This window comes from Sander vitreus, chromosome 20, assembly GCF_031162955.1.
Source record: "Sander vitreus isolate 19-12246 chromosome 20, sanVit1, whole genome shotgun sequence".
Classification (NCBI taxonomy): domain Eukaryota; kingdom Metazoa; phylum Chordata; class Actinopteri; order Perciformes; family Percidae; genus Sander; species Sander vitreus.
The window spans coordinates 2,408,059-2,433,671 of record NC_135874.1 but is presented as its reverse complement, the minus strand read 5'-3'; the positions used below and the strand labels follow the sequence as shown (position 1 = coordinate 2,433,671).

Below are 25,613 nucleotides of genomic sequence, written 5' to 3'. Positions count from 1 at the left end.
GGGGACTAGAGACCGGTCTGCATACAGTAAAGGCTGTGTTACTTTATTTGACTGAAATATATGCATTTACCTGTTATATCTGACAAAAACAAAATGTATATTATGCTTGAGTTAATAAAAACCCAGTTAACAAAACTGGTTAAAAAATGATAAAGAGTCTGGTACAGCCAGATTCTCCTATTCAAGTTTTTGTTCTGCTTGTTCAACGGTTGCTTGATGAATTACTCTAAAACACATTTAAAGAGGATTTGAATTACTATTTTTATGAGTTCTTACCATTTTGGTGCTGGTGATTCCCCTTTGGGGCTGCCTAAAAAAAGGGGCACCAAAAGTTTCTCTACGCAGGAAAAACCCTGTGTTTATGTTTGCACCTTTCACCAAGGCAAATTCCACATAAGTGTACTTATTGTGGCAATAAAACCTTTTCTGCTTCTGATTCCATCTGTTTCTGTATTTATTGTTTATTCTTATTAATGTTCAATATGTATATTTGTTTATGTATGCACCAAATACCATGACAAATTCCACGTAAGTGTAACTTACTGTGGCATTAAACTCTTCTCTGATTCTGATTCACAAATGGAATTCAATCCCATCACACATTTTGTTAGTTAAATGCTTTCATATTAACTTTGCACTGTGCAAATGTACAAGTGCAATTTGAAAAAACAAACAAAAACAAATGTGTGACAAAGTGGCTGATGCACTCACTACTTGTCCCTTGGTGCTTATGTACATTCTTCCATATTTATTTTACACATTGCTTTAGTTATTGTATATGGTATTCATTTCACACACAACCACCATTTAGTTTCAGTTTGATTTATTAAGTTGCAGGTTTAAACGGTTAATTGTTTGTTTCTTTATACTCACCTTTTCTTTCCTCCTTTGTTTGGTTCACAATGCAAAAATGTTTGGGGAGGAGCCGCCTGGCAGCATGGTGTATTTGTGATGATGATCGTCGGACAGAACCAAGTCATGGGAGGTTTCTGTACGTAGGCTATTTTTATGTATTTGTTTTATGCATTTGAAGGGCAACTGATATAACACAAGGTTTTCTTTATTTGTGTAAAATGAGTGCAAACTGTGTCTAGCTTTATCCAGACTTTGGTAATGTTAGAAATGTTTGATAGACTCACCACTGGAAGATAGTGGCGGGGTTCAGGGCTGATTATTGTAGTAGAGCCCTATAAAGGCAGTGGGCTTTTGCTGCTTAGGGAGCGGGAAGCTGTGCTGATACAAACACGCTCTATACAAGATTTTAGTGTTTAGGTGTATTGATGGTGAGATGAAGCCTCATGAAGCTTTGAAGCTTTCCAGCAAATTGGTTTGCAAAAGGGTTAATTTCTCAAGGCTTCACTTGCTCACCATACCACCTGTTGGTCACAGAGTGGCAGATATATTAGAGATGATCTGTGATACACTGTATCAGAGACTGTTTTTGACTGTATTTTGCACCAGTAAAGACTTAGAAATAGTAGTGAAGAAAATATAAATTTCCACCTAATCCATTTATACCAGGAGTGTCAAACTCAACTTCACTGAGGGTCACACTGGAAAATGAGAATCACATCAAGGGCCAGACGTTAAGTTTATTGACATGCTTTTATGTAAGACAAAAGTAACATATCTTTGACTGTATTATTGCATGTCTCATATAGTCTTCTCAGTTACAGTACCTAAAAAAGTAAACGGTACTGTACGTGCCACGGTAGAAAAGTGCCAAAAAAAAACGTCAGAAAAAGCATTTTAAAAAGTGCCAAAAATGTTGAAAAAAACCCCTGCCAAAAATATTCTTATTATTATTATATAAAATATTAGTAGGCTATTCTAAAACTGGAAAGTGGCCACGGTTTAACCGGGCAGATGGCGGTGAATGTTCTCATGTAGATCATGGATGTGTAATAAAAGTCACGTGGTACGGACGGGTAGCAATGCTTCGGATGTCATCAATGACATCATTTGTCTAAAACGATAAAAGCCTTGATACGCGCTACATGGAAAACCTCCGGGATTTCTCGACACACACTTCGAAGCCTCAAGACAGAACGTAACATAACTATTTAGGTGTACAAAGAGAAGGTAAGAGCCATGCTGATACAAAAGCATGCTTTGTCTAATGTTGTACAAGTAGATTTAGTTTTTTTTGGCTCCAGAGGGTCATGGTTGATGCTGTTTGCATTGTACGTTTTGTACTGTCCTCTATCTCTGTATGAAAAGAAAATGAAAACTCAATAAAAATAGTATTTAAAAAAAAAATTTAAAAAATTGATAGTTGGTATAGTATCTCTATAGTAAATGTATGTGCAAATATTGTTTAGTGGAAATACAGTCTAGATCAATGGATGTACAGTACATTGCCAAGACAAAGCCTGACGATGTCCCTCTCCTTCAGCTGACAGGCCTGCTTGGTTCTTTCGGGGAATGATTGTTAAGATTTACAAAGAATATGTTTAGGGCATAGAGAGCCGAAGTCACGCCCTTCTACTTCCGGTCCATGGGACCTATCTTTCGAAAAAATATGAACGGTAGTGAACGGGGAGAGGCAAATAATTTCTTGATCCTGTTTGAATTGAGCCATGGATTACAAATATGATGTTCATCAATTGAAAAGATAATTTTTCAACCGAAGAAAGTCTCAGTTAGCCATAGGTTTGTCATATGAACACTTAGTTTTGTGTGAAACCGCTCAATGAACTACATCTCTCGTCTCACACAATTTACGTCACCTAACTTGATGCTGAACTTGCTCGCTAGCTAGCTGGCTTAGCTCTGTTCAACAACAAATGTAACGTTATTTTACCTGATGTGTTTTATCCAGTGAAGTGTTTTCAGCAGATAAGCAAAAGAACGAGCAAGATCTTCTGCTCATTTGAGTAACGTTACATCCCCGGTACGATACGGTAGCTTCAGTGAGACGTCATCCATGCGACTTTGAAGTGTGTAGTCTTTCTAATTACGTATTTTTACAGTCTTATACTTCAACAGTTTAACAATAAACTGAGACTCTCTTGACTTGCAAAATTATCTATTAAACTGATGAACATCATATGTGTAATTCATGGCTCAATTCAAACGGGATCAAAAAAGAAATTTGTCTTTCCCCATTCACTACCGTTCATATTTTTTCCGAGTTAAGGTCCCATGGTGATCCACCGGAAAGTGAGGGACTTCGCCTCTCTATTTCCTGTCTAACTGGGACATTTTGGGACCGATTGGTGGGATTGCTGTGGGCAAAGTACACACGGCGATACACTGGTCGGATGTTTTACCGTGTATCCAGCTAATTTTAAATAGCTCACGTTACTGTACTGTGTCAACAGTTAAGTTAATATTGTATGTGGCATTTTTTTTTGCAGGGTGCAAATGTTCCACCAAAACAAGTTTCCTCCTGAGACTATTTAGCAGAGCCACCGCCGCTGCGTCCGGAGCTTAGCGCCGCCCAAGACAATTGTGATTGGTTTAAAGAAATGCCAATAACCCAAAGCGTTTTTTTCTCCTATCCCAGAATGCATCTGTAGTGTAGCCAAACCTTACTCCACAGCGTTGTTTCACAATTTTTTTTAATCACTAAGTTTCATTAATTGAAATACTTCTTTTACACTTCCTGTTTTTTTGTTGTTATTTTTCAGTCTTGCTTGTGTATGTCCTTACCTGAACATTGTGTATCTTGACAGCGAGCTGCTCCAGGGTGTTATGGTCTGCAGGCGCTGCACTCAGCGCTGACCTGATGTCACTCTGCATCGTTTGCAGCCGCTGGGAGAGAGACGCAGCCAGCCGGTCGTAGAGCTCCCACACCTGCAGGACGCCCCGACTTCTCTGGAGCTGCTGGTCCACCGCTCCACACACCACACTCCAACTGGAGGACAGGAGGACGATTCAGTCATTGATTGAGGAGTGTCACTGTGTGTGTGTGTGTGTGTGTGTGTGTGTGTGCACGCTTGTGTGTGTGTGTGTGGGTGCATGTGTGTGGTGTGTATGTGCGTGTGTGTGTGCGTGCGTGCGTGTGTCTGTCTGCATGTCTCACCTGTCTCTCTGTCTGTCCAGCTGCTGCGTGAGGAGGACGACAGCAGCAGGACTGATGATGTCTCTGAGGGACGAGGCAGTTTGACTCAGTTGGTCCCACTCTGCCGCTGAGGCTTCTGTCTCCGCATGAAGAAGCTGCTTCCAACACAACAAACACCGGTCAAGCATCACAGGTACGATTTCCAAACAATGAATCATCCTCTTTCTGCACATTGGAGGCAGAAACTTCACAGTATTTTTGCATGCTCTACATGTATGAAATTATATCAAATATTGGGTGGGAAACAAATCCATTCACGTACATGTATGTATCGTGATTTTTTTGCAACAATTTTTAAAATCAATTATTTTCCCTGGAATCAATCTTTTTGTCATTCATTATTTTACCAATGATTGACCTAAATATTTTCTGTTTATACGGTACCACCGATGGCGATTACATCATATCCGTTTCCAGCAAATCAGAGCGAAAGCAGAAAATCCATGTTATGTTCTTCTTTAGAAATGAACTAAATGTCAGACTGACTGACTTAGAAAACAATCAGTCTTTAGAAATGTCTCTAGAAGTGTATTATTAGGGCCCAAGCACTGAAAGTGCAAGGACCTATTGTTTTTGTAAGTCCTTTTTTGAGGGGGTTAGAATGCACGAAAACTCACAAAAATTTGCACACATCAGAACTGGTGAAAATTGCAAAGTTCTGCAGTGATTGGACTCAGGCTTTGCCAGGGGGCTCCATAGCGCCCTCTAACGTGCACCTTAATTCGAAAAAAAAGTAATACGTTAATATACCAAATTTTGAGGGAACATAGGTCTCATCTTGAAGTCGATGGAGCTATTTTTAGAAAAAATTACAAAATTTCCAAAATCTTGGTTTTCATGCAAAAATCTTCATTTTACGAACATTTGTTTGAGGACTTTAGGATGCACGAAAACAAAATTGTGCAGGCATGTGCAGAATAGTTAACTCTTTCATCTGAATTCACATTTAGGCTTGGGAGTGGTATGGTTGCTCTATAGCGCCCCCTGTCTAAACAGGAAGTTTGACAAAGTTGTTCCTCATGGCCGGTTTAGCATCTGTGCCAATCTTGGCGGCAATCGGCCATTAGATGGCACTGTTTTAATTTTATTGAATAATCAGCAAAATATCGATATATGGGGAACCTACTTTGTCTAACTACTCCTTGGGCGTGAGTCCGATCGGCACAAAAACTTGCATATAGACTCAGAGGACCATCATGACAAAAAGTTCTCAAAAGAATTTTGATAGCTAAAACAATAAGTAAGTTATGGAGGACCAACTTCCTGTAGGTGGGTGTTGAAACAGGAACGGTTGTATCTTGCCAACGGCTATTCCGATGGACACAAAACTTAACACAGTTGTTCCTCATGTGCCAAATGTGAGGCTGTGTGCCAAATATGGCGTCAATCAGCCTTTAGATGGCGCCGTTTTCATTTCTTAAATGAATTAGCAAAATCGCTATATGCGAAACCTACTTTTAGGTGGCTGTCGAAACAGGAACGGTTGTATCTTGGCAAAAGTTATTCCGATTTACATGAAACTTAGAATGTGTAGTCTACATGTGATATTGAGCCACCCCCTATACTCTAGCCACATGCATACAGACCACGCCCCTTTCATAACTTGTGAACCGTTTAAGGTAGACTCTTGTGAGAGGTATCATTGAACTGAGCTATGAGTTCCTTTTTAATTGGTGACGGTTTGCCCTGCCCCAAATGCTTAAGCCACGCCCCCTTTAATAACTAATGACCCATTTCTTGTACACTATTGTGTGAAGTATCATTGAACTCAGCAGAGACTTCCCTTTTCATTGGTGACGATTTGCAGTGTCTGAGTGCCGTGCAAATGCACGGCCGCAAGGAGCAACGTCTGCCAGTACCCCCGGAGCAAGTGGCGAGGGCCCGTTCAATGCTGCGTGCAGCTTTAATTCAACTTTTGTTTTTGTTAAAGAAGGTAAAGAAAATCGCAATACTATCGAATAGCAATACCTCTTAAATCGCAATAAATGAAAAATTGCAATACAAAGCGAATCAGCACCCATGAACTGTGTCGAGAAAGAATTGAATCGAGACAAAAGCATATCTTCCCAGCCCTGGTGTTAAAGTATTTAAATTCCTGTCCAATTCTGATATGTATGTATATGAGGTGCACCAGGCCTACCTGCAGCTTTTCATGGCGCTCTCTGTGTGCCTGTAGGGAGAGCTGAGAACCGTTGTGATAATCAAGAGTCTGAGATGTTCTCACTGTTTTCAGCATCATCTGATGCAGTCGCTTCTCCAAACTATCCCACAGCTGCTGTGCCTGAATCAGCCTCTGTTTTACTGAGTCGTGCTGGTAAAGAACAGACAGGATGTTAAAATAATAGGGGGAGAAAGACAAAGACCAAACAACAAGGACTCCAGTTAAAAGACCTCACACATTTTTCCTAGTTTACAAACCAAATGTATGGATACATTCTGCATATTTTTTTATTTTTGATTGATGCTATGTAAAACAGTTTGTGTATGTTCCAGTAAAGGTTGTTGATGGTGGTAACGGTTAGAGAAGAAGAAAATAACAACTAGAAGTATTGGTCACAAACAAAAACTAAACCAAACGCATCACTTTCCTTTTCCGCCCATAAAACATTTTACCTCTACATTTTCCACAGCGTCATTCACCTGTTGTGTGAGAGCTGCGCAGGCCTGGATGCATTTATCTGTCTGAGAGACGAAACCACAGCGGCCGCCATCAACTTTGTCTCTCAACTCCTGAAGAGCTGCAGACTTCTGCCTGATCTTCTCCTCAAGACCCTGACACACAATAAAACAAGATGAAAATATCATATTTTTCTGTTTGTGATTAACATTATTTAACATACAAAACATACAATTCGCAACATGAACATACCCCCACACACACACACACACGCACAAAACGTAGTTTATAAAAATATGATGGTTGATTATAAATTAAACATCCAACAATATAACGGCCTACAAGTCCAGCTGAAATGATTAGCCAGTTAAACACTTTGATGTTGATTGACTGAACAGTTTTGATCGTTTCCAGTTTCTAAAATGTGAGGGTACATTTTCCTGATGACTTACATACTTTAGTAAGTAACATTTTCAATGGACAGAATATTTTTACAGTGTGGTATTAGTAATTTTACTTAAGTAAAGAATCTGAACACTTCTTCCACCATTGCACGTCTCTCCCCAGCACAAAGCTTCTTAGGAGCCCTCCAGAAAGTTCAGGTACCTTTCCCATTTTCTAGTATAGACATCCAATCTGGCAAACTGTTTATATGACCTTTTTTTTAAAGAAAATATTATATATTTTCAGTATTTCTTTGCAAAAGCCTTCAAGTAATATGACTCTACCACTGAAATATTAAACTGAAATAGCACATTTGGTTGAGGTGTTCTGATTGTTCGTACAGATGTCAGAGTACAGACTACGACAAAGTGTTTGTGTTGGCATTCTAACCTCCAGTGGATTTATGAGGATTATGGTTAACTGCTCCTCAGATCTCTGCAGGGTAAATCCAGACAGCTAGCTAGACTATCTGTCCAATCTGAGTTTTCTGTTGCACGACTAAAACAACCTTTGAACGTACACATGTTCCACCAAAACAAGTTCCTTCCTGAGGCTATTTTGCAGAGGCACCGTTGCTCCATCCAAAGCTTTTTGACGATTGTGATTGGTTTTAAGAAATGCCAATAAACAAGAGCACGTTTTTTTCCCATCCCAGAATGCTGTGTGGACTAGCCAGACCTCAATAGCGCTGTGGAGAAAGGTCTGGCAATGCGAGACTAGTACAGATGTGACCTCTGACCTGACAGGTGTTGATGCTGCTTCGCAGCTCCGTTTGGCTGTTGGGTGTCTGAGCTGAGTCCATCCAGAGGTTGTGATGTGTGATCCAGCTGTGGATCTGCTGCAGCCAGGCCACCCACTGCGCTCTGCTCCTCAGCTCCTGCTCCACCTCCTGCATCTGAACACCACAAACAACGACAGACATTCTGAGGATCGAGGAAGAACTTGAGCATGTTAGAAAAGATCTTGATATTTTGGCCAGAAATTAATTAAATATACTTTATTCCAAACATTTAAAAAATATATATAGATACAGTATGTAAATAAATACAAAAATAATAACGGTGAATATGTACAAACATAGGTGTAGATTTTAGGGGGGATGCAGGGGATATTTCCCCCCCAATATTTAGAAGATGTAGATTTGTCCTCATAGATATAAAACGTATATATTTATGTTTGTCCTCCTCAAAAAAATATGAAAGACAACCCACTCCCCAAAAGAAGTAAAAATAACCATTCAGGTGGCTCAAAACATGTACAGAAGATATATTTATGAAGCTTTAAACTTTGGAGCTTAAATCTTTAACAACGTCTCATTCTCTAACAGATTTATTGTTAAGATGTACATGATTCCTAAAAAAACTATCTCGAAAGAGAGAGATCACGTGACCGACGATCGCATGGCTGCTCGAAACTGAGGCTCCTCGCCCAACTTCGCATTTTCATTAAAAACCAGGTCTAGTCTTTTTTATTCAACGTCAACCATTTCATCTCTTGCTGCGGTGACTTAGTGGAATGCCTACAGGAGCGAAAAAACAGGGCTATCAAGGATTCTGATGCTAACGCGGACCTACGCATGGAGGAGATTATGACCAAGACCCTGGAAAAACAAAATGGGCTTCAATCAGCGGTCAGCATCGCAGTGAAGCAAGCGTTAGCAGAAATTGACACCTTGCTACAACACATCAGGACAGAGCTTGAGAGGCAGGGAACTACAGTAAGAGACCTAATACAGCGACTAGACGAGGCGCAAAGACAACAGACAGATGAGAAACACGATGAAAGCCTGCATTGATGACCAGAAGAAATTTAAGTTGAAGTTAGCCGAACTGGAGGACAGATCGAGAAGAAACAATGTGCACATCATTGGACTGAAAGAGGGCCGCGAAAAAGATGACCCAATTGGATTTCTGCAAAATCAGTTGCCAAAATGGATCCCCTCCTTACGGAACAGGGCTACCACTGAAATTGACAGGGTGCACAGAATCTACGGCAAGGGTACAACAACACGCATGCTGATTCTCAAATGTCTGCGATACCAGGACCGTCAAGCAATTATCCAGGGGGTGAGACAAGTACAGCAGGAAGGCCCGATTCATGATTCCAACGCAACGCTGCGCTTTAAGCCTGACTACAGCGCTCTCACCGTCCAACGGCGCCAGGAATTTATAGGAGTGCAGCGTAAGCTGCACGCTAAAGGCATCCCAAACTTTCTTATTTATCCAGCAACTCTGAGAGTGACCCACGGAGGGAGAACGCTCACATTCACTGCACCCGAGGAGGCGGACAGGTTCTGTGGGGATCTGGATATGGAGGAGGGAAATGTGACACCTGCGCGAGCTGCTTCGCGACCAGACCGGGCGCTGTCATCGGACCCAGAGGGCGGCGTGGAGACCTCTTGACCGATGCGGGAACCTGGGCGGGCGGACCCGGCGACTGTGGATTAGCGTATCTGGAACACTGTGCAACTTTAACTCGAGGACACTGCATGTAAGTTTGACAACCTCGCTTTAAAGGAATGTTTAATTAGGCTGAAAACATGATGGACACGGTCTGCTCACTTTACATGCCTACTGCAGAAACTAATAGCTGGTTGGAACATGGTATGTGAGTTTGGGAGCCAGGCTGTGGAGACATATTTGACTGGACTGAAAGAACATGATAAACACTTATTTTATAATCTATATTTACTACTCTTACATGGTTTGTTTCCCACACAGCCTATTGCAGAGCTTAATAGTTGGTTGAAACAATATATGAGCTTGGGAGTGAAGTTATAAGGAGTGTTTGATTAGACTGCATCTTATAATCTATGTTTAATACTACATGGCTGGTTTGTTTATTTCAGAACTTAATAGATGGTTGGGACTTAGTTTTAAGGTTTTTTGTAACATTGTTCATGTTCACATAGGAAAGCAATAGACCTGTTTCAGTTAACCTGTGACTTTAGACAGGAGGTTTTGAGCTGGAGTTTTTGTGCGAGTTGCGTTTGATGCGGCCACAGAGAGGGAAGGGGGTCTGCGGTTTCGGAGGGCTAGGGGATTTATTTTATTTTTTATGTTTTCACCACACTTTGCTTAGATCTAACAGCTCACCCTTTGCTACAAATGTATCAGTTAATTCCGGTAGGGTACTCAAGACGTGTAAATTTTGAAGATGGCTTAACTTTCAATTCTTTCAGTTAAAATCAGGTGACTAAACGGACCGATCAAACGAGCTAAATTCCTGGACTATTTAACATAGACGTGGCGCTTATTCAAGAGTCACATTTACGTAAAAGAGATGTAAATCGTCTACAAAATAAATATTTCAAAGTTGTTGCTTCATCCAGTGACGACATCATTGTGTTGCTGTCACGGAAATGTGCACTCTCCATAGACAAAATTAGTAAAGACCTACCAGGCAGGATATCATATGTATGTACTACGATAAGGAGTAGGAAAATAGCCTTTGTTTCGGTATACGCACCGGCTACATATGATGAAAGCTTTTTCCCATGCCTAACCAATGAATTGCTTTCTCTCAGTGACTACTCACTAATCATAGGGGGAGACATGAATGTGGTCCTAGATCTAAATCAAGATAGACCATGGGGTCAACCACACAAAAGCCCAAAACCACATATCGGACATGTTTAAAACAGTGGTGGAATCCCACCATCTTACAGATATATGGAGGATGCACAATCCTACTAAAAAGGATTACACATTCTTTTCCACACGTCTCCTCACCCACTCCCGCATTGCTTATTTTTTGTGCTCCAGTGAACTTAAGGCAATGTTCCACACGATAACAATTGAACCAGCAACCCTGTCTGACCACAATGCACTTTTGCAGTGAGGCAAAATTACTATTTTAATGGTTGAAAAAAAAAAGGTTAAAAAATGTTATCTAATTAATTACATACTCTGTGATTAATTAATTGAAATTAATCGCATACATAATTAACGGTGCCTGGACTGATACTTTTTAAGAAAGTAAAAAAAGAAAAGAAAAAAAAAGGGTACTAAACAACAGTCGTGACATTAAAGAACGGCTTGTTTATTGCTAAGGCCATATGGTCAAAATGAACTGATTTAATAATAATGTATAACAATAACAATAATTTATTTCACTAGTAAATTGCTGTTGAACGACAAAAACAACCACCAGATGGGAAAAGGACATTTACAATAACTTCAAATGCATCACGAGGCTGTAGTTTACCAGTTTCATTGAACGCACTGCAGATTGTTACTACCGGTGTTGAATCCTCTACAGTAAAACACAGTCAAACTTTACACCGTTTAGCGTTAGCTGTCAGCATTTTAACCATGTTTAATCCAGCTACTAGCTAGCGGTAGGCTAACGTTAGCTGCTTTTTTAACAAGTTATTTTTTCTCAGATTAATTTATCGAAATTAATGCGTTATTTTGACAGCCCTAGTTGCAAACTTGCTGGCTCTGAAATTAAAACAAAATTAGTCCAGAGCTGCTGTCAACAGCATCCACACAGACCGAGGTATCTCAACGAATCCTAAAGATATCACCGCCACTTTCCAATCCTTTTATTCAAAGTTGTATGAATCCTCCTATAATTCGGATCCAACACAGTGCCAAAAGTTCCTGAAAGAGCTAAACCTGCCTCTTCTCGACCCAGAAGAGGCAGAAGAACTGGGTCAACCTATAATGTTAGAGGAACTTAAATATGCGTTAAAAGCAGCTAAGAAAGGGAAAACACCGGGGTTGGATGGAATTCCATCAGAACTTTTACTACAGCACTTTGACATACTAGGACCTATCATTTTACAAACTTTAACCTCAGCCATAGAGATGGGCACCTTTCATCAACAAACCAACACTGCACTAATTTAGGTCATACACAAAAAGGGCAAAGATCCTACAGAGTGCCATCAGCCTCATTGGGACTGATATTAAGCTCTATTCCAAAGTCTTGGCACTACGCTTAGAACGCTTTATTGAGAAGCTAGTCCACCCCGACCAATCAGGTTTTATACCAAAGCGTCACGCTGCAGACAATATATGCAGATTATTCCATGTAATAGAAGAAGCCAAAAACCTTCCAACAACGGCAGCAGTTTTATCAGTGGACGCGGAAAAGGCTTTTGACTGCCTAGAGTGGAACTACTTGTGGCAAGTAATGGAGAGGCTTGGTTTGGGAGCCAAATTCATTGACATGGTACGTACTTTATATGCGAATCCCACAGCCATAGTCTCAACCAATGGCCTGCATTCACAGCCATTCCCCATCACACGGGGCTCGCGACAAGGATGCCAGCTATCTCCCATGCTATTTGCGATCTCTCTGTTGGCCCAAGCCATAAGTCAAAATAAAATATGTAATGTCCAGATTAAATCCAATAACAACTCAATATCGTTATTTGCAGATGATATTTTGCTGTACATCTCTGACCTTGAGGACTCTGTTCCAAAACTTCTTAAGATCTTTAATGAATTTGGCTCAATCTCCGGCTATAAAATCAATTGGAATAAATCTAATCTTCTTCTGTTGAACAACAGACAAGTGACATCAGCTATTAGTGTTACAATACCAACCCAAAGCAAAATTACATATTTGGGCATCACCATTCATGCATCGCTACAGAGAGTTGTCCAGGACAACTATGAAATTATACTAAGTAGTGTTCAAAGGGATCTGGCCAATTGATCTGCACTGCCGGCATCACTACGGTCCAGGATTGCTGTTGTTAAAATGAACATAGTTCCTCGTGTGAATTTCTTAAGTACAATGATCCCCTTACCCCCACCAATAAATTTCTGGAAGAAACTTGACACCGTAATTTGTAATTTGGAATAATAAACAACCTAGGCTAAAATACTCTACCCTGCAGCGTACCACAAACATGGGAGGCCCTCTCTAACCTTAAAGTGTACCACAGAGCCTTCCAGCTACGGGCCCTTAGAGTGTGGGTGGACCCCTCATCTACAGTCCCATGGAGAGAAATAGAGCAAAACCTCACTGGAAGTCTAAGACTGCAATACCTTGCCTTTGCAAGTGTGTGCCCAAAAAAGTGCATGCTAGCCTATGGCCCTATTATCACCAACACACTGACCAACTTTAAACGGGTGGAGGAGCACCTACGATACACCAATAAGTCGCATTTGAATACCCCAATATGGCACAATGCACACCTAATGTCCTTTACTTGTAACCAGTGGAGTGGAGTATTTATACTTTAGACCAGCTATTCAATGAGGAAGGTATGTTAAGTTTTGAAGACCTGAGAGCTAGATTTGAGGTCCCTAGGACATCCTTCATCCTTTATCTTCGCTTAAGATCACCCCTAAAATGTTATGGAGTGCCATGGAGGTCTTGAGGCACACGCAATCATTAAATGGCTTGTTGATTCTTCTGTGAGAGGATTAGTGTCCAAGATTTATGCTAAACTGATGCAAGTATCCGTAAGAAAACTCCCAATAGTAAATAAATGTGAACGAGAGCTGAGTCCTGAGGGGAACGTAATTAATTTGGAGACAGTATGGGACATTCCCACTGTTCCAAGAACCAAATTACCAGCAGATCCATTTCAACATATCCCATAGAACATATTGGACTCCTCAGAAGAGATAGGTCTCTAAAGTCATTCCTACTCCCTATTGCACGTTCTGTCAACCTAAACAAACTGGAACCTTCCTGCACATGGTCTGGGAGTGTGAACAGGTGCCTGACTTTTGGAATAAAACAACATCAGTAATATCTGATGTGACAGGATGTCGAATTCCTACTGACCCGATTGTTTTGTTACTTAATGACGACTCTAAATTACACCTGCTTGGGAGACAGAAGAAAATTTGGCTAGCCAGCTCAACCGCAACCAAAAAAATGATAGCTCAACGCTGGCTCCCCCCCCACTCACTTTGTATAAAACAGTGGTTGGCGTACTTCCTAGACATAGTTATGCTTGAGCTCTCTACAGCAAGGATTAACAAAGCCAAGCCATTGACTATAGACCTATGAAGAAACACAGCAGCACAGGTATCGGCCCTGGTGACCTCAACACCACAAGAATTAGAGGAGAGCGACTAGGCAAGGTGTGATTTTTGTTTTCTTGTATATTGGTTTGTTTTGTTTTCCTTGAGACCGTAGAGGGTGGGTGAGGATTTTGGTTCTTGTTCGATTGTATTTGTTTGTTCTGTATGTTCAAAATATAAACATAATAAAAAAAAAACTATCCACAAAACAGGTGTGATGTTTTGAATATGGAGAAGGTTTTGAACATTACAGGATAATAATAATTTTATTTACATAAATAAAGACATTTGCACCTTCAATTGTTGCATAAAAATTCACCAGAATGCAGCAAATGAAATGTTTCCAAATTTTATCAGGGAGGACCCCAAGACCCCCCGGTTATAATGTGTCCCCCCCCAATGTTGAAACACAACCTATGCCCTTGTTTACAACAATAAGGAACATTAACATTTCTTTGTCCTACTTCTACCTAATAAGTAGACCTTGGCTGAATCTCATGTCCTTTTATGCGATATCTCCTCACTCCCCCGCCTGAACCAGTCATTCTGTTCCTCCTTTGTGAAGGCCGTCTCAAAGCTCTTATTCCTGCCCCAAGGAGCTAGGATGGATCTCTGAGGAGCTATGAGCGAGGATACAGAGAGCAGCCTTCCTGGAAACCGTACAGCTGAAAGCCATTGCTTACTCCGCCCATACAGCTGACGAATTCACGATGCTTCAGAGGGAAGGACATCTCATCCCTCTAAAAACACATTACCTCTCTCCTTGCATAATTTCCTATGTCTCTCCCATGCTTCCACGATGGGACGGACTAAGACGCAAGACAGGGAAGAAAGTGGAGGAAACGGGGATGCAATTTTTAGTTTGCCGTTTGTTTTCTGACCTGAGAGTTGAGGGTTTGCTGCAGACTGAGCCACTGATGCTGGAGACGGCCCTGCTCCTCTGCACACTGCATGTGTTCATAGGGCCTCCTCTGGCCCTCCTCAGTACTGCATGTCTGTAACAGCTGGCTCACATAGTCCAGTGTGGCCTGATGGGCCAACATCTCTGTCTGAATCTCCTGAGAAAAATGTCATGGAGGGAGAGAGAGAGAGAGAGAGAGAGAGAGAGAATCCGTCAAAAGGTTAATAATAATAATAATAATAATAATAATAATAATCCACCAGATGTCCCTCATTTTCAGCCGGATGTCCCTCACCTTTCACTTTCTTTGTGTTGGCATTCTAAACTCTGGTGGATCTGATCATGAGGACTATGGTTAAATGATCCTCAGATCTGGTCCAAAACCCTGCAGGGGTCTAGCTAGCTGTCTGGATTCACCCTGCAAGGTTCTGGACCATCTGTCCAATCTGAGTTTTCTATTGCACGACTAAAACAACTTTTGAACGTGCATATGTTCCACCAAAACAAGTAATTTTCCGAGACTATTTTGCAGAGGCACCGTTGCTCCATCCGGCGCTAGCACCTCTCAAGACGATTGTGATTGGGTTCAAGAAATGCCAATAAACCAGAGCACGTTTTTCTCCCATCCCAGAATGCTGTGTGGACAAGCCAGACCCTTCCCCACAGCGCTGTGGAGGAAGGTCTGGCAATATGAGACTACACTTAAAGTAATCCGGACATTTCGGCAGGATGTTTGCTGCAGTCCATCATTCAGCCCTTCTGTACCTTGCAGTATGTCAGGAGCTGACTCAGATCAGCGTTGGTGGAGGAGTTTTGGTTGATTCTGCTGCGATGCTCCTCCAGCCTGGACTCGGCCGCTCCCAGCAAGGCCTGCAGCTCCAGCAGCGCCCCCTGCTGGCTCAACGTCTCCATCCATTGCTGAGGAGGAGGAGAAGGAAGGAATGACTTCAATTTTCTATAGAATTAATAAAATACTTACTCTCTGACCCTCAAGAATTTTAAAATAATAACTTTTTCTACTCTTCATAAAAGCCAAAAAAGATTCAGCAAGTGCTGCTGCCCCTGCTTGAAAATATAGTCCCATTCTATGAAAGCAAGTGAGACATAAGTATTTGAATTTTAACTGCCACTGAAAACTTATAACCATGTATCTGAATGCATTTGTTCTGGATTCACCTCTTCGAAATTAAAATATGAAATTTCTTAATTTGCAATTTCAAAAGCTGAATTTAACTTTATTTTTTTAACAGGACAAATTCAGATCCAAATATTCAATTTAAAATAATTAACATAGCAACAGCCGGGCTACCCAGGATAGGCAATCGAGCCTGAATGCAATCGAACCAATCTCTGGCCTATCAGAGCACGGTCTGTCAGTCATGTGATCTAAGAAAGCAGCTTGCAAATTTAAAATCAAAGATGACTGCCAGGGAGAACAACGGGGCTCCGGTAGTCATCCAGTTTTCAGTTGAATTTGTGACCATTGAAAAAAGAAGAAAAAAAAATTCAGCTTTTGAAATTGCAAATCAAGATACTTATTTTTAATTTCAAAGAGGTTGATTCAGAACAAATAATTCAGATACATGGTTTTCAAAGTAAAATATTTCAATTTTTAAGTAATCAGTGCCTGTTGAAATTGAAATTCTTATGTCCCTTATTTTTATTCCATACTGGTCTGACCGTGTCTCCATTGGCGGGTGTAAGCTTCAGGATTGATTCAATGTTATCGTTTTATTAGGCTGTAAATGGCCTTGCTCTGACGTTTATATCAGATTGTTGTTACATCTCATCTGGGCTAGTGTTTAACTCCTTTTACATATTGATAAAAGCTAATGATATTGCTTCTAACATGTATACACAGAATACAGTCATGTGAAAAAATTGGGGTACTTTCCATAAAATCATCTCTCAATGCAAATCAAACCAGCTATTAGGCTAACTGAAATAAAACCATGCCAATCTATAGGTATGGTGAAGGGGATGTGATGATGTGGGGCTATTTTAATTGCAAAGGCCAAGGGAACTTTATCAGGATGCATAGTATCCTGGATCCATGAAATAACTGGCCTTAAAAAATAAAAATCTGCCTGCCTCTCTGGGAATTTAACATAAGGGTGTACTTACTTATGCCCCCTGTATTTTAAGGAAGAACATTTATTTATTTACGATACATTATTCATTCACAAAGAAAATTGGTGTCCTTAAAGATTGGATTCTTCCTCATTTTTTTAATTAAGGCATTAAGATCAATTTCCTAAAGATGATTTTTTTATTCCTCTTTTTAGTCAACTTTAGCATGGGTGTCCTAATTTGTTCACATGACTGTATGTGATGTTTGTGTAGTCTTTATTTGTTAATTTGTGACAGACCTACAGTATAAGATGCGTATATCTGAAATAAGCTTTCAATTTGAACTTAAACTTGAAAAGGAGGTGAGTTAGAAGGCAAAAAAGTTGAGGGAGGGGAGAGAAAAAGACTAGGAATCAGAAGAGTCGACAAAAACGGAGGTGAGGAAGAGAAAAGAGAGGAATAGAAAATAAATAACTACAGGAAGAGGAGATTAGAGGGGATGAAGAAGTGGGAGAGAGGGACTGATAGCACGACAGCTGAGAGAAGAGGATGCTGGGAAGATGGGCAGAGATAGAGAGGCAGAACGGAGAAGAGTAGAGAAAAGAAGAAAGAGAAGATCTTGACAGATCTTGATAGATGGAGGGGAGAATGGTTTCACACTAATACGGGAGAGAAGAGTCATTTGGATGGCATTGTGCTGCACGGTGGGGATGTTTAAAACTAATTGGTGACAGGAAGACTATGGTGTGGTTTTTAAAATATCAAACTCTCTGCTCTTTACTGTACATGTGAAACACTTTACTTTATTTCTTATTCGTCACATAGAACTGCAGTACAATGTAGTGAAATTCAATCTCTGCATTTAACCCATCCTTAGCATTAGGAGCAGTGGGCAGCTTTACATACAGCGTTCGGGGAGCAACATGGGGTTCAGTGTCTTGCTCAAGGACACTTTGAGATGCGGCCGGAGGACTGAACCGCCAATATTGTGATTAAGGGCCAACCCTCTCTACATTCTGAGGCACATGCCACATGTGTGCACAAAGAAGCAAATTATGGTTCACATTTTAACATTTAGAAACAAAATCTCCATTCCTTTTGTTATTTTGGTCAAAATAATGCAATAAAAAAGTCAATAAATAGTCCGAAAAACTAGAAGAGGCCAAGAAACCACAAACACTATCTATTCTAATTGAGAATTACAAATTTAAATAAGTCACACCTCTGAAACATCTTATCCTATATATTTATATAAAGCTTCTGGAAGTGACAAACTACATGGGGAATCTCCTGACCTTATGCAGGGCTTGTTGGACGACAGGAACATGGGCCAGCAGACTGGACCAGTCCCGCTCTATCTGTCTGAGCTGGGACGGGATGGAGCCCAGATCTGGCTCTGAAGTCTGAGATAGTGAAGTCTTTATGTCCTCTGGATTTCTTTCAGAGTCTTCTTCCTCTTCACTCAGCTGGACCAGCTGGGTTCCAGCACTGATCACAGCCACCTTCAGTCCACATTTGGCCTCAAACTCTTTGGTCAAAGCCTAAAATAGAAAGGTTTTGTTATATTCTCTTCTCCACATTAGCATAATGTGCTCTGTGGGGGTTGACAGGGTCGTTGCCAAAATATCTGACATTCTCAACTCATGATTCAGCTTATACAAACAACAAAATAATTTAAACATTTTGCCAAGTGCAATTATAGGAGGGTGGCCCAGGAGCATTTACATTTGCAGAGCGTAGAAGGTTCTGACTCACTGAACTGACCTCAAAACGTGATACTCTAATTCTAATCTAATCTATTTGATTCTATGTGGACAGACTTCAGAAAGTCTTTATCATAGTGATATGAAAGATGACTTGCTTGAAGCTGATTTCATTTATTGCAGAATGCAAAGAAAAAAACTTCCGGAAGAACAAATTTGGCCACTTATAAAGGGAAAAGTTAGTAATTATTTAATTAAACCTTATATTTGAAAAGGTTTAAATCACACGTGTCAAATTCAAGGCCTGCTGGCTGAACCCGGCCCTTCTCAGGTTTTTATCAACTTCAGGTTCACAATAAATTTAATCTATTTGTGCGCCAAACCCAAAAAGACAGAAAACTGTTTTTCAAACTGTAATTAAGCAACACTCAAAGTAGAAGTTGGCAGATTTGCCGAAATTCCCACAGAAGCAGAGAGTTTTCATATTCAGGCTGTGAAACAGGTTGCTGTAAGTCGGCTGTATGGTAGCCTACTTAGCTTGATTTGCTAAGGAACTTTTTTGCTGACTTTTGTAGGGCTTTTAGGTCAACAAAAATGCGACAGAAGTTGGAAAAAAATGACAAAAGTGTCGGAGAAAGCAACAAAAATTAAAGCTGCAAGCAGCGTTGGACAGGCCCTCGCATCTCCTTGCACGTCGGGGTTACTGGCGGACGCCACTCCTTGCGGCCATGCATTTGCGTGGCACTCAGACACTGCAAATCATCACCAATGAAAAGGGAACTCTCTGCTGAGTTCAATGACATCTCACACAAAACTCTACGTCATACAGTTCTTTAGCTGTGAAAGGGGGCGTGGCTAAAGCATTGGGGGTGTGCCAAACCATGACCAATGAAAATGGAACTCTCTGCTGAGTTCAATGATACCTCACACAATAGTGTACATCAAACGGGTCATTAGTTATAAAAGTGGCGTGGCTAAAGCATAGAGGGCGGGTCAAACATCACCAATCAAAAAGGAACTCTCTGTTGAGTTCAATGATATCTCACACAAGACTTAACCTTAAACAGCCATAAAGGGGCGTGGCTGAGTACATGGGCGTGGTTAAAGTATAGGGGGCGGCTCAGTATCACATGTAGACCACACATTATGAATTTCATGTCGTCGGATGATGAAACTCATCACTATAACCAAAAGTCAATATTGGCCTGTAGATGTCCTCAGGCCTGGACCCTTGTCAATCGTGAGAAATTTTGGGCAGATATGACAACGTACACTCAAGTTACAACAGCTCATCATAGATAAATGCTCAAAATGGCCACCACGCCCACACCGTTGGACGAAATCTCAAGCTTTTAATAACTTTTCATTGTTAAGGTCTTGAGATGGCAGAAAACTAATTTGAAGTCGATCGGATGAAATCTCTAGGAGGAGTTAGTTAAAGTATAGCACCTTGACTCTTATGCCTACTTCCTGTTGCCACTAGGGGGTGCTATGACTTTGAGCCAATTGGCCTGTAGATGTCGTCAGGGTTGGACTCTTATGAATCCTGAAAAGTTTCGAGCCAATTCGTCAATGTACACCCACTTCCTGTTTCGATGGCAAACACATAAAATGGCCGCCCCACCACAGCTAGGCCCCTTTTCGTCTTTAACGTCTTAAGATGGCACAGACCAAATTTGAAGTCGATTGGATGAAATCTCTAGGAGGAGTTCGTTAAAGTCCAACATGTGGAAATGGCCAAAATCACACTAATTTCGAACTTTCAATTAAAAATGGCGGACTTCCTGTTGCGATAAGGGTATGGCTCCAATGAGCTTTTTTGTACGTCTTGACATGCTACATATGCGTACCACGTTTCGTTAGTCTACGTTAAAACGTACTGGAGGGGCTCAATTTTTGTGGGCCTATTACCGAAACCCTTAAAATATATACATTTTCAATAGGCTTGATACGACCGCCAATTTTGGTGAGTTTTTGAGTATGTTAAAGGGATATTTCACCATTGGAAAGATGAATATATCTTTAAATTGGATCACTTATGTAGTAGAAATGTGAATTTTCTTTTGAAATTGGTGGCTTCTAGGCCGAGAAAAGACAGAAAATGTGTTTTTGGCTCATGTGGATGAAAGACACCAAATCCCAGAATGCACTTGCTTCGCTGCTTTAGCGTCTACTCCCAAGCCACGCCTACCATTTACAGACAGACAGTGAGGCAGCATTCAACTCAAGTATGTTTTATTGTCATTTCAACCATATACACGAAACAACGTTTCACAGTGGCTCAAGTGGTTACACAGTTAAAAATAAATAAAAACATTATATAAAAACGACATACGAAACAGGCTACATTTAGTGCGCACACATATGCTCCGTAAAGTTCAGCTAACACATAGCTACTAGCATTAGCGTTTGGTGGGCTGTAAACTAGGGTGACTAGACGTCCCCGGTTTCGGTGACCTGTCCCCGGCTGGAGCTGTCCCCGGAAATGTCCCCGGTTTTCACTGTGACTGACAGACCCGAAATTGGAATGAAAGAAAGAAAACATTGACCAAACATAGTCGCACTGACTCGCACGCGTAATCCGGTTTTGAAATTGCAACAAAATTTCTACATGGTCTCCAGCTTTGGGCCGAAATTATAATGTATTCTCATGTAAACTATTTATGTCAGCACAGACATTTTTGTAAATTGCTTAGCCAGTGTATCCCATCATAATGGTTATTATATTGCCAGATTCCAGACAATCCCACTTACTTATATATATCCCACTTACAAATTTGAATATATATATATATACACTGGTATACTTCCTAGTGACATTAATGCAAAAATATGAAAAAAAAACTATTCAACCTGCGTGTGCATGGTTAAAATTCGGAAGTGCAAAATAGTTCAGGCTACAGCACAAATATTACCTACTATAGATAAGAATAATCAAGTCTAACCTCTGAATTTCTTTTCAAAGTGCACCAGATTGATGCATTTAAACGTTAAAATAGACTAAATGTTCTTACAGGGGAGCATGCCAATGGACCCCCCTAGGGGGGGCTTGTGCCCCAGTGCAGCTCTAGGTCTTGTGACGCCCCTGGGGCAGTGTCCCCGTTTTAAGTTTTACAAAGATAACATTACCTTTTTTGGAGGTATTTACGCTTCTGAGCCGAAAATGTCCCCAACATTAAACACCAAGTATAAACACATATATGCGTGGAATGTAGAATGGTCGGCATTTAACAGTCACAAACTCCACCAGCAGTTAGCAGTTAGTTGGATACAAGCACCGGTCCGTGTTAACACAACCCTCCTCCACTAGTCTTACCCGGCGACAGAGCAGCCGGCCTGGTAGCTGGATAGCTGTTGTTCAGCAATGTTTCCACAACAACAAAAACACAGCAGTCTCTGAACTAGCGTTGGGAGTTTCGTTGAAGTTGGATGTAGTCCAGTTTGTTGTCTAATGAGCGGACACTTGCAAGCAGGATTGATGGAACAGGTGGCCGGCTAGCGTTAGCTTTCCACCGTCACACTCGTTCAACGTTCCCCGCTGATGATGTCCCTTTACCGGCCAGAGGCATCGAGCAACACCGCTGGTCTCCATAGCAGGTCGAGCGAAGCTGTGTTGAGTATTCTGTCTGTAATATTCTCCGATCTGTACCAATGTATCCCGGTGGTACACGTGTGCGGTAGTTTGAATGCACATAACTGTTATTCTAAAATTTCCTTCGGGATGAATAAATCTATCTATCTAAAAGTTTTCTGCTGAGAAGGGAGTAGCAAAAATTCAAGATGGCTGACACTCGTTTTGGTTCGGGAATTTTCGGAGAAAGACGACAGTCCAACCCCCTATGGGCGGGTTGAAAATATGCGGAAGTAGCTCCTACTACTGGCTGTAGTCCTTTGCCTCTGGGCAAAAAAATCTTCCGATGACACAAAAATTGTTGTTTTACATCATCGGAAGATTTTTTTTTTCCTCTCAGGGGGACATGAGGGAGGGAAGCACGGTGTTTCTACTGATACAAAGCTTAATGCTAAATCTGTGAAGTATCCCTTTAAGGTCCCCAAAAAGGCGATTAATTTGCCAGACGGAGGAAAAAAAAAAAAAAATTCAATAGGGCCCGAGCGCCGACAGCGGTGAAGGCCCTATTGAATTTTTTTTTTTTCTACGAAAAATGCAACAAATGGTAAAAAATAAAAAAAAAAGCGACATGCAGTCATACAGTCAAAGTTATTTGACTTTTCTCAATAAAAGCATGTCAATAAACTCTACATGTCTGGCCCTTTGATTTTCATTTTCCAGGGTGGCTCCTAGTGAAAATGAGTTTTAACACTCCTGGTTTAAATGATTTCTTTCCTCAGTGGAGTTTGTTATGTGCAAAGAGTGAGTCTGTGGGTGTCTGCTCACCACAAACTGGAGGTAGTGGTCACGCCTCTGTTCAGCATCCATCTCCTCCTCAGCTGAGAGCTGACTGCATCTGTCAATCAACTCCCTGGCCCCACCCATCCAGTCAGCCAGTACCGCAGAGTCACGAAAAAAACTGTTTATTGGTGGAAAATAGAACATTGATCAACAAATCTACAAGATTACAGTGTCATCTACATATTTGTTTTGTAAGATTATTTTTTGGGGCATTTTGGTCTTTAATTGATAGGACAGTTGTAGACAGGAAAGGGGGGAGAGAGAGGGGGAAGACATGCAGCAAAGGGCCGCAGATTGGACTCCAACCCTGGGCCGCTGCGGTAAGGACCGAGCCTTGGCGCATGGGGCGCACGCTCCACAAGGTGCGCTAACAGGGCGCCCCATATTTATTTAAAGCAAATTGTATCTTATATATAGATTAATTTAGACTTTCTTTTAACATTCTTATTAGGTGCTTTTTTATTAGATGCTGTGCACATTTTATTATCAAAAATATTAAAGTTTGGATCGCATTATAACCCACCCTGCTAAACAACTAAACCCTTATACTAGGATGAAGATTTCCACCAGTCAAAAATATGGGGAAAAATTTAATTTCAACATTTCAATGAAAATAAAAAAATTGATGTCACATGTAACCCTTTATATTTGATACTTAATACACAAAACCTCTTTGGTCTAAACCAAAGAGTAAACCTTAAAGTTCTAACTTTGCAGCAAAATATATTTCTTTGTTCCTCATCTCTCACCTGCGGCTCAGCTTCCTGTTCCTGTCTGCGTTGGTGCGTTGCTGCTCCACCTTTCTGTGCAGCGCTCTCCATCGGGCTTCCAGCTGGCTGGTGGACACACCCACTGCTCTACAGCCCGCCCCCTGCAGCCAGAGCCCCGCCTCCAGCATCCCACTGAACCGTGCTTTGTTCCCCTCCAGAACGCCACACAGCTCCTGTCACACAGACAAAACTTTATAAACACTTATTCGCTCTCTTTCTGAGAGTGACGTGAGAGGATCAATATCACTCTCATGTCTAGTGCCAAGAGGCGATTAGCTTAGCATCAAGGCTAGTCTCACATTACCAGACAGTGCTGTGAAGTGAGGTATGGCTACACCCCACATTCTGGGATAGGAGAAAAAAACGCTTTGAGTTGTTTGCATTTCTTTAAACCAATCACAATGGTCTTGGGCGGCGCTAAGCTCCGGACGCAGCGATGGTGGCTCTGCAAAATAGTCTCGGGAAGGAACTTGTTTTGGTGGAACATTTGCATCCCGCAAAAAAATAAATGGACATACAACATTAAATACAGTTAACTGTTGACACAATACAGCAATGTGAGCTATTTAAATTAGCTGGATACATGGTTACTCTTACCAGTGTATGGCCGTGTGTTCTTTGTCCACAGCAATCCCACCAATCGGTAACAAAACGTCCCAGTTAGAGAGGAAATTACCTAAACATATTCTTTGTAAATCTTTACAACCATTCCCTGAAAGAACCAAGCAGGCCTGTCTTGTTGAACGATCCAAATTTTCTTCAAAACTTGTCATTTTCAGCTTGTAGCTAGCTCGAAGTTTGTTGTTGTTTCCCGTAGCAAAGGGATTTTGAGAACGGCAACACACAAGAGCGGAAGGTGAGGGGCAAAGCCTGAATTCCGGTGTGTGATATTAGGCTTAATCCTGGAAATGTACTTTTGTTGATCCAAACTACATAAACACTAGAAGCATGGGGAAACAGCTAGCCTGGCTCTGATGTCTCCATTCCTCAATGCCCCTTTCTTCACCTCATTTTACTACATAGACACTTTGTTGACCACTGAGCGAGCTGCAGCACATACTGTAGCCCATTTCAGATAAATAAGAGACACATTTCAAATCCCACATTAGAGCAACAGGTAATATGAACCAAAATTAATTTGAGTTCGGCTAATAACTCACATCAAATCCGAGGAACATCATGTACCCGTACAGAAAACAACCCATTCGCTTGTATTTAATTGAGCCAATTAGGTTTTGAGTGCAATGCACAAAGTACAGCATGGAGTCTCCAATAGTCTCCAAATGAGCAGAATGGAACATTGCCAAATGTGCTCAGTCCTCTGGTCAGCTGCTTGTTGGTACATCACCAACATCATTCTGTCCCCCAAAGGTCAGAAAGAACACATGTATTAATAGATTACCTGGTAGACAGAGAGCTTCTCTGAAATCTGCTCCTCAGAATTACCCCCCTCGTGCATCTTGGGAAATGAAGTCTCAATGGCTCTGAGCAGGGAGTCTGACCAGGCGTTGTCCTCCTCCCACTGTGACCACACCTGAGACAGATAGAGATGAGGACGGTCAGAAGAGATGTCTCTTTTTATTAAAATCACTTCTGCGATTGTTTTTTTTTAATGATTCTTCTAATTATCATAATGATG

General features: G+C 41.1%; 1 protein-coding gene across 7 annotated transcripts in view; it reads right to left on the bottom strand.

The window, feature by feature from the left end:
• LOC144535340 (nesprin-2-like) overlaps positions 1-25,613 on the bottom strand; it is a 114,185-nt gene that overhangs the window by 59,462 nt on the left and 29,110 nt on the right. For all 7 annotated transcript variants that reach the window (XM_078277757.1, XM_078277758.1, XM_078277756.1 and 4 more), the window contains 11 exons: positions 25,377-25,508; positions 23,954-24,147; positions 23,190-23,322; positions 18,386-18,631; positions 15,786-15,938; positions 15,001-15,177; positions 7,867-8,022; positions 6,707-6,838; positions 6,207-6,377; positions 4,028-4,161; positions 3,655-3,859 (listed from right to left, as the gene is read on the bottom strand). In XM_078277757.1, the coding sequence (XP_078133883.1) occupies positions 3,655-3,859; positions 4,028-4,161; positions 6,207-6,377; positions 6,707-6,838; positions 7,867-8,022; positions 15,001-15,177; positions 15,786-15,938; positions 18,386-18,631; positions 23,190-23,322; positions 23,954-24,147; positions 25,377-25,508 (1,833 nt within the window). The remainder of the gene's footprint in view (positions 1-3,654; positions 3,860-4,027; positions 4,162-6,206; positions 6,378-6,706; positions 6,839-7,866; positions 8,023-15,000; positions 15,178-15,785; positions 15,939-18,385; positions 18,632-23,189; positions 23,323-23,953; positions 24,148-25,376; positions 25,509-25,613) is intronic.